General features: G+C 35.1%; 1 protein-coding gene across 1 annotated transcript in view; it reads left to right on the forward strand.

Annotated features, from left to right (window-relative positions):
* Positions 1-14,422, forward strand: part of Tnpo (transportin 1) — a 76,059-nt gene that overhangs the window by 28,322 nt on the left and 33,315 nt on the right. Inside the window, exons 6-11 of the mRNA XM_083132635.1 lie at positions 178-300; positions 585-764; positions 1,371-1,539; positions 11,344-11,496; positions 12,626-12,798; positions 14,098-14,247. Of these exons, the coding sequence (XP_082988761.1) occupies positions 178-300; positions 585-764; positions 1,371-1,539; positions 11,344-11,496; positions 12,626-12,798; positions 14,098-14,247 (948 nt within the window). The remainder of the gene's footprint in view (positions 1-177; positions 301-584; positions 765-1,370; positions 1,540-11,343; positions 11,497-12,625; positions 12,799-14,097; positions 14,248-14,422) is intronic.

Raw genomic sequence — 14,422 nt, forward strand, 5'->3', positions numbered from 1 at the left:
GTGAACCAGAGAGTGCAGGGTGGATATATTTTGGACCACATTGTTACTGAGATTGGGCAGGTCTCTCGGTGAAGACATCCCTAGTTTGTTTCAGTGTGTTTTATAATATAATGGTTACATTATGCAAACATACTATTTTTTTTTTAAAGTACTCTTTTCTATTTATTTTACTTTCAGAATCTGTTTCATTTGGCAACTGACGACGATCCAGAAGTGAGGAAGAATGTATGCCGTGCCCTGGTTATGTTGTTAGAAGTGAGAATGGACCGTTTGATTCCTCATATGCATAACATTATTGAGGTGAGAGAAATTTCATATTCTTATTTTGAAGAATTTAGGTTTTAATTTACAGGGTTGAAAATAAAGTTTCAATTCAGGGTTATGTTGAGTTATAATATGTAATTTCAAAATGTCTGTTAGAATCCTTGACATTTATGAAGTGTTATTTAGACTTAACTGCAAGATTACTATTATTGTGAATGGAGTGGTGTTTGCAATGAAGTTTGGTTTTTTTACCAAAATGTTTTTATTCACAAATTTTAAAAACCAAATGTAACAAATTGATTTTTTTTGTTTCATTTTAGTATATGCTGATGCGCACGCAGGATCCTGATGAAGGAGTTGCATTGGAAGCCTGTGAATTTTGGTTGTCCTTAGCAGAACAGCCGATCTGCAAAGAAGCTTTATTGCCACATTTACCTCGCTTGATTCCAATTCTAGTCAGAGGAATGAAGTATTCAGAAATCGATATAATATTGCTCAAGGTAAATTTCAAACTAAATTTTTAATGATGATCTTCGTTCTGTTCTCTTATGGAATTTTAATCATGATTTAGTGTTGGTTTTGTTCAGCTGTAGGTATATGACTATCACATGGGAGACCTGGGATTCATTCTAGAGGTGGGTAATTTTGGAGGGGGGGGTTGGCTACCAGCAATATTCCAGCATGTTGCGACTGTGGGGTTCCCCCAATCTAATAAATGGGACGGGACAACCCTTGAGAGCAAAGGTTGCATGAATATGGTGATGATTGTATCGCCTCCACTAATGGCCTAGGTCATTAATGTGTGGAGCTGCTACCTCCACATTCTTCATGGCATCTTGCAGTATTCAGAGGATAGCATTACTTTGCTGTTACCTTAACATATGAGAACAGGCAAGGTGGCATGAAATACAAATATACCAAAATCCAACCTAGTGATAAGTAAAAAATGGAAAAGGAATGCTCTCCAAAAACTGTGATAATAAACATATGTAGTGGCAATCCTGATATTGGGGAATTCCAGAGAATGTTCCATGCATTCCAAAATGTAATTTTCTTCTCCACACGACCATTATGGTTTTTATGACACTTTTTATTTTCCGCAACAGGGTGATATAGAAGAGGATGAAATGATTCCTGATCGTGAAGAAGACATCAGACCAAGGTTTCACAAATCACGCACACACACCATTAAACATGCTGAGGAGAACGGCGAAGAAGAGGAAGAAGAATCAGATGGCATGGACGATGATAGCTCGTTATCAGATTGGAATCTCCGTACGTATCAGATCCGAAACTTGTTATATTGTGTACTGAATGCATGTGTACATAATGCAGATCATCATAGTAACGTCAATATTTTTAACATTAATAGGGTATGTATGTGTGTGTAATGCAGATCATCATAATAGCATGAATATTATTAATAGGGTTTGGTGAGGTAGCATACATTTTAGGCGTGAACAGGTAAGAAATTTTGGCTGATACTAATAATGTACTATTTTCCTCTAGTTTACGGTTATTACAAGCATAAGAAAACAGTTTTTTTCTTTGTGACGTTTCAGGAGAACACACGCTCCTTTCATCAGACATTTATTTTCATTTTGACTAAAGATACAGTTATAACAATGGTTAGTAATTTTTAAACAAAAAGAATCTGTTATATAATGGATGTTGTCAATGTTACAGATTCTTTTTGTTTAAAAATTACTAACCATTGTTATAACTGTATCTTTAGTCAAAATGAAAATAAATGTCTGATGAAAGGAGCGTGTGTTCTCCTGAAACGTCACAAAGAAAAAACTGTTTTCTTATGCTTGTAATAACCGTAAACTACAGGAAAATAATTCTATCATGCAAGCAATGCGTACATACAAGAAAAACTAATAATGTACTCATATAAGATTTATCAGTACCAATAACTGATATTCTATCGATCTGATAAAAATTCCAAATGGTCCTTGAAGAACCTCAATGGTTCATTGGCCTCCTTAATAAATGTATTCTACAAGGTGACTGCAATGCAAAAGAAGCTGCATATTTAGTAGGGATGGGCCGATATGAAATTTTGGCCGATACCGATAAAGTACCGATATAAAATTTACCGATACCGATAACTGATATTCTACCGATCCGATATAAAATTAGAAATGGTCCTTGAAGAACCTGGAATGTTCATTGATCTCCTTAATAAATGTGTGTTTCGAGGTGACTGCAGTGCAAAAGAAGTTGAATATTTAGACATTTACTTTTTTAGAAAGAAGGGCATGGAGATTATCCATAAAAATTTCAACAAAATGGCAGAATTTTGCACTAAATTATAAGATATTTATCGATATATCGGATCGGTAAAATAATCGGTAATTTTACCGATAAACCGATATGCCTATATCGGCCAATACCGATAGAGTACCGATTAATCGGTCCCATCCCTAATATTTAGACACTTACTAAGTAGGGTGTGGAGATATTATCCATAAAAATTATAACAAAATGGCAGTATTAAAAGCAGACTACTACTTGTTCCGATAAGGATGGTCACACTGGGCAATGAAATTAATCAAATTAATTAAACATTAATGAAAATGGCAGAACATTGTAAGATATTGGCAATTTTACCGATACACTGATATGCCTATATTGGCTGATATGGATAGAGTATCAATTAATCCCTAATACCTATTAAAGATTCTAGTTTTTAGATTTTGAACACTTTCAAAGCATACTGTTTCATGACAGGCAACATATCACATTGCATCAACAGACCCATTGAAGTGGAAGAAAAATACAGGCTTTGGCATAAAAATGTCTTTTCCGTTTTCGTTGGGCGAGTTTCTGTAATGGAGTTGGCAACATTTATTGATTGTAATTTGCATCACCAATCTATGCCATTTGCAGAGATGGATCACTGGAGCAAAGCTCAACGTGCTGTAGGTGTGGTGGTGTTCTATAAAAATGGTGACACTGTTGCCACTGCAAGATGAGAATATCGATGTTATTTTTATGACTGGAGACATGATGTTATTCCATCGGCGAATACAATCGGGATGTGGATGGAGAATTTTGAAGCTACAGGAAGTGCATTGAAGCAGAAACATTTCTACTCTGATGATGTAATGAGCCATGGATGATTTTCATCACAGATTGTCAGACGAAATGCAGAGCATAATTTTCAAAACATGAAAGTGACTGTAACTGTGCATATTTCACAAATAACAATGTGTAAGGGTGTTGTTGGTGTGTTTGTATTTTTGTCTGATAAAATGTATTGGTTCTTTTGCATTTGAAGCAGCTCATTTTTATACCACACCATGAACTTGTATCATCTATTATAGTGGAACCACAAGCAAAAAAGCCTATGCAGACCCGCAGCTCCTGTGCACCATACTCCCACATGGTGGAGAGGGCAGAGTTTAGCATGCTTACTTATGGCGCAAGTTGAATGGAAGAAGGTGCAGGTGTCGGAGACTTTTCACTGAAGGGTCTTTTGTTTGTGGTGTCTCTATACATAGTTTGTTAGATCAGTTCCAATATTGTAAATTGTTTGTTAGAAAACGCACAACCTCACAATTGCTAGATCTTTGTCAATTTTTTATCACTTATCACTAGATGTTATTGTTTTCACTGTGTGTTTTCTTGACTGTTGGTACCCAGGAGAGTAGAAAGTTTGCATGTGTTTTCTTCCAACTTGAAAAAATACATTTATATTTGTGATGTGCACAAGTCAATTATTTGCACGATTACATTTCGTTCATAAATATTTGAAACTAAAACGCGAAGGTGAAGATACAACTTCTATAGGTCTATATATTAGTGAAATAACTGAGTAATATGCAGTTCACTATTACCTATATTTCCATTTTTGCCAGACACACTACTACATAATGACTATTGATTCTCGTTGCTATATCAACGTTAGAATTCCAAATATCTCGTTTATACAGCGTATAGTGCAATGAATAACATAAAACATAATTAACGTTGTACAAAGTAATAATTATACATTTTTTTAAACGTTAATATAAAGTGATTTTTATAATATGAAATTAATAATTTCAATAAACATATAATTATATTGTGCGGATTCACAGAACCGTCACAACATTCCCCTGCTCCGGGAAAATGAAAACTACGAAACAACGAGGAGGAGTTTTCATTTATAAATCAGTCAGATGTTATCAACATAACTAAAACAAAGTTACAAAGTTACAAATGCACAATATTATCTGACATTCGACAACAACCTGTACATAAACAGATTTGTGCCTAACAGGTAATAACAAATCAGATCATAATAGAACATTCAATTGTACAAAATAATATACAGAATGGTTTCCTTTTTCCAGTATCTACTCTCATAAATTTAATTTTCAGACAAGAGTTGATTCCTCTTTTCTTCCGAACAGTTAAACACTCGAAGATTTGAAAAGTTCACCTTGCCATAATATTGCTGGTTCATTGTGTAAAGAATTGCATTATTGTCCTTAATTTCCTTGACAAGGAATGGCCCAATATACAAGTTGAACAATTTATGAATCTGGCTGTTAATTTTAGAACTAACTTGCCTATTTTTTATCATAACCAAATCTCCTGTTTGAAGTTTGATCGAGTTCAATGCATTCTTAATCTTTCTACTTCTTCTAGATTGTCTAGTCCTGATTTCTGCTAAAAACAATTTGTGTTTCCATGGCAAAGATTTAATTTGTTCTGGCCAGCCGATTTCTTCAAATATTGAGTCCTTCATATCTTCATGTAAGAAAAGTTCACTAGGAGATAATCCGGTAACTGAAGAGCATGAATGATTTAATAACTGAATAATAGAATTTATTTTTGGTGGTGTGATTATCATTGCAGAATAATCGCAGTAACCTAACAATCTCCTTATTGTACCTCTCAATAGGATTAGATTTCGGATTGTATGTAGTGGTAGTAATATGCTTAATTTTCCTTGAATCCATGTAGGCTTTCCACTCATTTGATGTAAATTGGCTTCCACAATCTGATAATAATACATTGCATACAGGGTAATGTTTAAAATATTGTTCTTCAAAACGATTGATAATTTCCCTGGCAGTCGCTTTTCTTAACGGATAAATCATAACAAACTTTGACATAACGTCTACAATTGTGAGGAGATATTCATATGTACGTGATCTTGGTAATTTTCCGATTAAATCAATAGAGAGGAAATCGTGTGGTTTGTGAGAAACGACGTGATATTCATCTCTCCGCAATGGCCGACCTACAATCTTTGTTCGTGCACATTCTAAGCAATCTTTCAGGTAATTTCTAATTGATTTTCTCATGTACGGCCAAAAATATGCTCTTCTACAAGCTGTTAAAACCTTCTGATAACCAAAATGTCCATTTAAATCATGCATTTTGTGCAATACCAAAGGTATAAGCTCACGTGGCACTACAAGTTTACAAATTTCATCTGAATTGGGTTTATAAAAAAGAATTTTGTTGTGAAGAAGATACTTTGTAAAGTCTTTATCCGTTGTACTATCTTCCAGGTGAGAAATTATATTATTGCATTTTTCATCTGCTCGTTGAGCTTTTAACCAAATAGAAGAAGTATCATCTTGTGAATCTTCCATAATTACTTGATTGATATATAATTTATCATCAAGTGCAGAATAAGTAGTACAAGGCGGAAATCTGCTCAACGTATCAGCAATATTATTCGAAACTCCTGGAACATGATATAACGTGAAATCAAAACACTGCAGTTTGAGAGCCCATCTCGTAAGACGAGAATTAAGTGATTGTGCAGTTTTAAGCCAAGACAACGACTTATGATCTGAATATAAGTTGAAATCAGTTCCTTTAAGATATATAGCAAATTTCTCCAGAGCAAATAATATAGCTAAACATTCCAATTCGTGTGTACTATATGTAATCTCTGCTCCTCTAAGAGAACGACTGCCGTATTGTATGACACGAATTTCATCATTATCAACTTGCCAAAGTACACTACCTAATCCTTTCTGGCTTGCATCAACAGAAACACAAAACCTCAACTCAAAGTCGGGTTGACTCAATGCTGGTGCTGAAATTAGAGCATTCTTTAATAACAAGAAAGCTTCTTGACACTGAGGTGTCCAATAAAATGGCACATTCTTGCGTAAAAGATAATATAATGGACTAGCGATATCTGAAAATCCCTGTATAAAACGATTTCTCCAATTTGCCAGTCCCAAAAATTTGCGAAGTGACTTTTTGTTTTGAGGAACAGGAAACTGTAGAATAGCTGAGTCTTTATCATGATCGACCTTAATCTCGGAACCAGACACCACATGACCCAAAAACTTAATTTCCGTTTGGAAAAATTTGCATTTGGCAAATTTTATGGACATGTTCGTCTTCTGCAATGTCTGTAGAACATAATCAAGATGTTCAAAATGTTTCTCTATTGTTGGGCTAAATATTAAAATGTCATCCACATATATCATCAGAAATGAATGAGTCTCCGGTCCAAACACCTTATTCATTCTCTCAACAAAAACAGAAACAGCTGATTTTATACCAAATGGCAAGTAACAAAACACGTGCTGTCGTCCTCGATACGAAAAAGCTGTGTACTTATATGAGTCGGGCGTAAGTGGTATTTGAAAATATCCACAGGAGAGATCAATTGAAGAAAAATATCTTGCACCCTTAAAATGTTGAAGTAGCTCGTTTATAGGTTCAACATGGGTAAGTGGTGAAATTACATGTTGGTTTAGGCGACGAAATTCCACCACTGGACGCCACTCACCATTAGATTTTGGGACGATATGTACTGGGTTTAAATAAGGCGAAGACATCTCTTTAATTATTCCCCAGGCCTTCCATTTCTCTAGTTCCTTTTCTAACGCTGCTCTTTTGGCGAATGGTACCGGATATATAGGTGCCTTAATTGGTTCCTTTGTGTCTAGTTCAATTCGATAAGGTTCTACGAATGCAGATCGGGGTCGATCAGAAAACAAACTATGGTATTCTATTATTAGATTCTCAAGCTGAGACTGCTGCTCTGTGTTGAGTGATTCACACGACCGCACCTTCGTTGTGATCTGATCTAGAGAAACGACAAGTAAATTTTCTGCTTCTTTGACTATAGTAACTTCTTGCATTTGGCAGCGATCCCTATTAGTTGTGATTTTGCTAGAGTTAAATGGCTGAACCAATTCGGAACCAGTAGACGCCATCAAACTAATTTCGTTTCTTCTAAAATCGAGTACAGCTTTGTATTGCCTTAAAAATGGTATTCCGAGAATTAATTCAGCATGCAGTTGCTTCAATACGAACATCTCCAAAGTAAAAACTTCCGACTTAATTGAAATACTTATAATCTTCCGACCAGCAACACGAAACTTCTGATGTCCTGCAAACGGCAATAACTTAAGTTGATCCACTGTATCCAGTTTGGCACTCGGAATAATTGATTTTATACTGCACCATAATTCATAACTGACTAAATTACACTGGCTTCCACTGTCGATGACACACTGTATCGTAATACCGCAAACTGTTCCTGTGATCAAAGGTTGATCAGTAATAGGAGTAGGTATACCAGTATCATTTAAAATCCAAGTAGGTTCATCTTCGTACCAATCTAATTGAAAAAATATTGAAAGTGGATAACAATGATCAACTTCAGGTAAAACGGAATTACTTAATACAGCATACTGACAAGTTGTGCCTATATTATCACTACGATATGATTTAGACGGACCCTCCATTATGTTAGTGCGAGCAAACTGGTCCACGTTCACCCGCGACGTTCGTTTAATGTTGCTTCAGGGACAGAAGAAATGAACTGTTTACAAGAAGTTTCTCTTGGATCGAAAGATGGAGCATTTTCATTTAATGGAGTATTCGCCACTGCAGTTGCATTGCAACTGTTTCCCGTTGACAACTGTGAAGACGAATATCCGCAATTGGCACATACACTGCATGGTTGGAATGAGTGGAAATTATTGTTAGAGAACTGAGAGTTAGGACGCAGTGTAAATTGCTGTTGTTCTTGCTCGTTTCTGGCATTGAAACTGTTGCTCATAAATCTACCATTATTGTTGAAGTATCGTGAGCTTTGTGGACTTCTATTTTGCCCGAAATTTTGAGTTCCTGCACCATTACGTCTGTAACGATTATATGGTCTGTTAGTTAGGTTAGGTTTCCCAAAATTATTACTTCTATTAAATATCATCGTCTTCTGGCTGGAGTTTGATTGTTGGTTTTCAGCAACAAACGGAACATCTGTACGTGGAATCTTATTTCTTTTATTTTCATCGCTAGAAGAAACAAAATGAACAGTATCATTAGGTCTTACGTTACGTCTTGAACCTTGATTTCCATTAGGTTCATCATCGTTCACAAACAATGAACTTTTAGCAACACTCTGAACTCTCAGTTTTGCCCTTGCACTATTATTGTCGGTAAAACTTTTAGCATTATTCCCATCATGTCGGAAATTTTTTTCACGTACATTATCATGAACATTAAAACTCTTGTTTGATCTTGAATTCACTAAATCCAACCTCTTTAGTAACGCAATTACATCATCCATTTTAACTAATCTAGCAGCTAATATTGTTTGTGCAATAGATGTGGGCAACTGATTGATTAAAATATCAATAACTTCTGCATCATTCGGACGATCAACTAAATTATAATATGCTGAATGCCTACGAATAGCAAAAACTTCCATACTACTCGTCGATTTAGGATCATATTTACGACTTCTAAGTTCAGATAATTGAGCCTGAGTTAACGAATAAGACGTGTAGTGATTCAGAAATTCGTCAACAAACTGTTTGTACGATGTAAACGAATCGACATGAGTATTATACCAACCTTCTGCAGGTCCTTGAAAACAATTAGTAATACATTCAAGCCTTTGCATGTCAGGAACTTGCAGTAAGTCTAAGTAGGACGTTAAAGTTTTAATAAACTTACGTGGACTTGATTTTTCAGGATCTCCAGAATATTTAGGAAGAACAGTAAGTTCATTCAATCTTACCAACCGTCGAGGTTCTTGAGTAAGCGAACGCATACAATTGTCAGGATAATCACATCGATGATTCTTCGGATTTGCTGACTTTTGGTTTACTTGCCTCTTTCTTTGCTGACCAGAACCATCAGAATATAAAGAACGGGTTGATTGACATAACTTGTTAGTATTACTAGTTCTCACTCGATTATTTCTAGAACGTTTGTGTCTTTGTGAAGCAATGCGATTGTGTTCATCATCAGAAACATCACACGCTGAAGAATCAGATGATTTAGAAGAGGTTAGGTTCCGTGCAGGAATACCAGGTTGACAGTTACTATTCACATGAGAACTGTAAACTTGTACAGGATTACTTGATTCAACATTAGTCGAAATATTAGATGTTAACTTAGTAATATTTTCCTCACATGCTTCCACGCGCTTAGTTATTTCGTCCTTGCTCACAACGACTTCAAGTCTTTGAACTTGCCGAGACAACCCTGAAACATTGTTCTGGCATTCTGTAATCTGATCAGTCAATCCAGCAAGTTTATCAGAATTCTCTGTACAAGTAGTGTTGACTTCTTCGATTTTCTCTGTTAGTCCTTGCACTTCTCTTTCCATTTCCTGATGTAATGAACGTGTTGCTAATTTGCAGGACTCGGCAACTTCAGCTAATTCCTTTCGTAACGATGTACTCAATTCATGGAAGTCAAGCTTGAGTAGTTGCTGTGAATTTTGAATTTCCTGTTGAGATTCCCTGATTTTTATAAACTCAAGCTGATGAGACTCTTGAGTTTGCCTCATTTTTGTAAACTCAAGCTGTTGAGACTCTTGAGTTTGCCTCATGTTTGTAAACTCAACCTGTTGAGACTCTTGAGTTTGCCTCATTTTTGTAAACTCAAGCTGTTGAGACTCCTGAGTTTGCCTCATAGAATCTTGAGTTTGCCTCATTTTTGTAAACTCAAGCTGTTGAGTAAATTTTGTAAATTCCATATGTTGTGACTCACTGATTTTTCTTAACTCTGCCAGCAGATCAAACATTTGAAAAGGAACATTACTTTGCCCCGTTGACGTCTCTGCCAACACAGAAGGACGAATGTCAATTTCTTGAACATTTTCTTGACTTCTTTTCCATTCCACGAAAGCTTCAATACTGAACGGATCATAAGAAGGATCACAATCTGTACAGAAATAATTTTCATTTAACTGGTATAATTCCCAATGCTTATCGGACAAACCCAAACATTGTAAATGATACCAATGGCCACAATTTTCACAAGCTACCAACCTTTCCTTATCGGGGTCTTTGCAGCACTTCACCATATTCATGGCACCATTCTTATTTTGTGATTCATCAGGCTCATCACCACAATTGATAGATCTAGCTGTAAGACTTGTTTTGGATCTCAGATTATAAGGATTACTTGATGCGTACATAATATAAATTTATGTACAAACTAGACTCACGAGAACAATGGTGTAAGTTAACACTTACGCAAAACACATCACTCAAGATCGTGCTGATAACGTTCCACAATACTGGACCACCAATTATACTGTGATGTGCACAAGTCAATTATTTGCACGATTACATTTCGTTCATAAATATTTGAAACTAAAACGCGAAGGTGAAGATACAACTTCTATAGGTCTATATATTAGTGAAATAACTGAGTAATATGCAGTTCACTATTACCTATATTTCCATTTTTGCCAGACACACTACTACATAATGACTATTGATTCTCGTTGCTATATCAACGTTAGAATTCCAAATATCTCGTTTATACAGCGTATAGTGCAATGAATAACATAAAACATAATTAACGTTGTACAAAGTAATAATTATACATTTTTTTAAACGTTAATATAAAGTGATTTTTATAATATGAAATTAATAATTTCAATAAACATATAATTATATTGTGCGGATTCACAGAACCTTCACATATTGATATCATTATTTGGAGTTAGTTTTTAGTTGTAAAATACAGATGTTGAAAATGATTTTTCTTGTATGTATTCATTGCTTGCATTGTAGAATTATTTCCCTTGTTGATGTTATTTATAGTTTCCTCTTCTTTCTCCCCTTTGCTTTACCCTAGGCAAATGCAGTGCTGCAGCATTGGATGTTTTAGCAAATGTCTTTCGAGAAGAACTGCTGCCAGTGTTGTTGCCCATACTGAAGGAAACACTGTTTCATCAAGAGTGGGACATAAAGGAATCTGGCATTTTGGCTTTGGGAGCAATCGCAGAAGGTAAGTTCCTAACAAGAAAGTATTTGCTTAAGAGGTTATGGTAATTGGTTCAAAATTGCAGTGAAGGTTTGGGGATGAATCCCTGCTATTTCTTGTCTTCCTAAAAAGTACTGTTATTTAGTCCCAAGTGTTCATAGGCTAATTGTGGCTCAACCTACAGTTTAGTGTGATCTAAAAGTCTGTGCAATGTGCCTCCACTGGGGACTGAATCCAGAACCCCTATATCACAAAGTGGCAGTGTTGAGATGCTATTTAGTAAGGGATGGACATATATGTAATTTGTGCCAATACTGTTATAAAATATACCGATATCTATAACTGAAAAATTGCAAGAGTCAAGAGATTTTGTATTATAAACAATCTCTAGTATTAAAAAATATAGCCACATTTTTATTTGTCAGTCGTGGAATATGATTAATTTTTAAAATTGGTGATTTATTATTCAATCTATATCCATTGAACCTTCACAAGTCTGAAAGCCCCTAACATTTAATGTATAATAATAATAAGCCTTTGTTAACCCCATGAGGTGTCATGGCTGCTTCATTGATGGTTTTGAGACCATAGATTAAGAAATGAACTAGTTGGAGTTTTGCAGTGGTAACAATGGTGATTGGTAGAGGGATATTTAGTTTTTGACGAAAACATGAAATGTGAAATCACTTTGTGTAAGGCATTTAGATGGTACCCTCCTGTTCACAAAAAGTGGAACACTTTATAGTGCTAACATTTTATGTCATGAAATTGTGCAAAGTAAATACGAAATAAACTTTTAAACACTGAATTTAGAGTTCATGCGACACTTTCTGAAATCTAAATTGTCCTGTGAGTTAGGCAAATTGCAGAAAATTGGTTAATTCTGATGTAAATATCTGAGAAGCAAGATTGGACTCCTATACATAGGAATAAACTTAATACACTCTGTTAACTAGATAAGTGCATATTTGGAAATATTTTGTACATGTAATAAGTAGTTTTTAAAATCAAATTTAGAGTTTTATTCACTATTTTAACACAGAAATTCAATTTTATATACCACTTTTGATCCTGAAAGGCACCCAGTTTTTGTACTGAAATTTTGATCTTTATGTGGCTCTAGTGATTGTTTACAATTTCCTTGCTTTTCCAGGATGCATGACTGGAATGATTCCTCACTTATCCGAGCTGATACCATATTTGATAAACTGCCTGTCTGACAAGAAAGCTCTCGTGAGGGCCATCACGTGCTGGACACTGAGCAGGTATTCGCATTGGGTAGTCAGTCAACCACATGACATGTATCTGAAGCCCTTGATGACAGAGGTTAGTGCACATTATTATTTTTAATACTGTTTTTATTAGTTTCATACTTGTTTAATAAATGTTCGCACCAAGTTAGCAAGTGTAAAATTTATCTTGTATCACTTGAATTGTATAATGATTTCTTTCGGTTAACTTGCACTTGATACAAGTGCACAATATTTTTTTTAAGGGTGAAATAATTGAAATTTTGGCCAAAATTGATAAAACACAGATGTAGAACTACAACCAATGTTCTCTGTAGTACTAATGCATTGTTTATTCACTTCCTTGAGTATGTATCAAAGTAACCAGATTACTCCAATATATTTTGTGTTAGGAATTTATATTTTTTCAATTTTACTGATACTGATGTGCCCTTATTGGCTCATATGAATAGAGAATCTATCAACTGACAAATAAAACCACAATTTTCTGTAGAGTTCTCTTTCGCATAAAGTTGTAAGTTCCCTCCTTGTATATAAACTCAACCTGGAAAATCTTTTGTAGAGGAAAGTGATATTGATATTCCTAGTGTTATTGAAAAGATTAGAATGGATAATGACAAATAATACATAATCCATGGGGAAAGTGGAAAAATGTCAATATTTTTCCATTTTTGAAGTTGGCAACTTGTCATCTTCATTACTTGGTTTTGTTATAAGGAGGATGGTGTGCAAGGTTCTACAGAGGATTGAAAATACCACATACATAGGGAAAGAGGTAGGTTTGTGTACGCTGAACATGATTTCTGTTCATATAAAATTGGCTTGTGTAAGGCATTTAGATGGTACCCTCCTGTTCACAAAAAGTGGAACACTTTATAGTGCTGAACAGTTGAAGAATGTGCCACTTTATCTGAACAGGAGTGTACAGCATCTTACTAAACCATTAGTTCTTTTTCACAATATTGTAAACTTAAATGTGATTGCAAAATATTTAAATTTTATTTTGTGTTCTTTTCTCATTGTTCTTGATTTATTAGTTCTTCAAATTCTCTTTTCTTACTTGCAACTTTTATTTTCATGGAATTTTCAGGATAGTTATTACATATATATGATGTCAGTATGTGCATCCTAAGAACATATTGTATTCATATATGCATTTTATTTTAAATTGTTTAATATTGATTTATTAACGTAAGTCCTTAATGATGTTGATTTATTCAAGTTAGAGGAACCCCAATTTTACAAGTTTTCATCTTGGTTCCCTAAAAATGTGAAATTATATATCAATCTCTGTACTAAATATTTTCCATCTGATATGAATTGAAAATTTTTTTGGTACTTCAGTGCAGTGGTGTCATCACCTTTTATTTTTCAGCTTTTGAAGAGGGTCCTGGATGGCAACAAGAGGGTTCAGGAAGCTGCATGCTCGGCATTTGCCACTTTGGAGGAGGAAGCCTGCACCGAACTGGTTCCTTACTTAGGGTTCATTCTAGAAACATTAGTGTTTGCATTCAGCAAGTATCAGGTATGTTAATTATACAGGAGGCGAATTATTCTAAAACATCTTTATTACATACAAGGTACATTCAATGTAGATTTTCAGCGAAAAATGCAGGCTCGACCAGGACTCGAACCCGAGAAAATGCAGGGGAAGCCAGGCCGGCTCGGTAGAGCAATGGCACGGATTGCCAGAGACCCAG

Source organism: Lepisma saccharinum, chromosome 1, assembly GCF_977018435.1.
Source record: "Lepisma saccharinum chromosome 1, izLepSacc3.1, whole genome shotgun sequence".
Taxonomy (NCBI): domain Eukaryota; kingdom Metazoa; phylum Arthropoda; class Insecta; order Zygentoma; family Lepismatidae; genus Lepisma; species Lepisma saccharinum.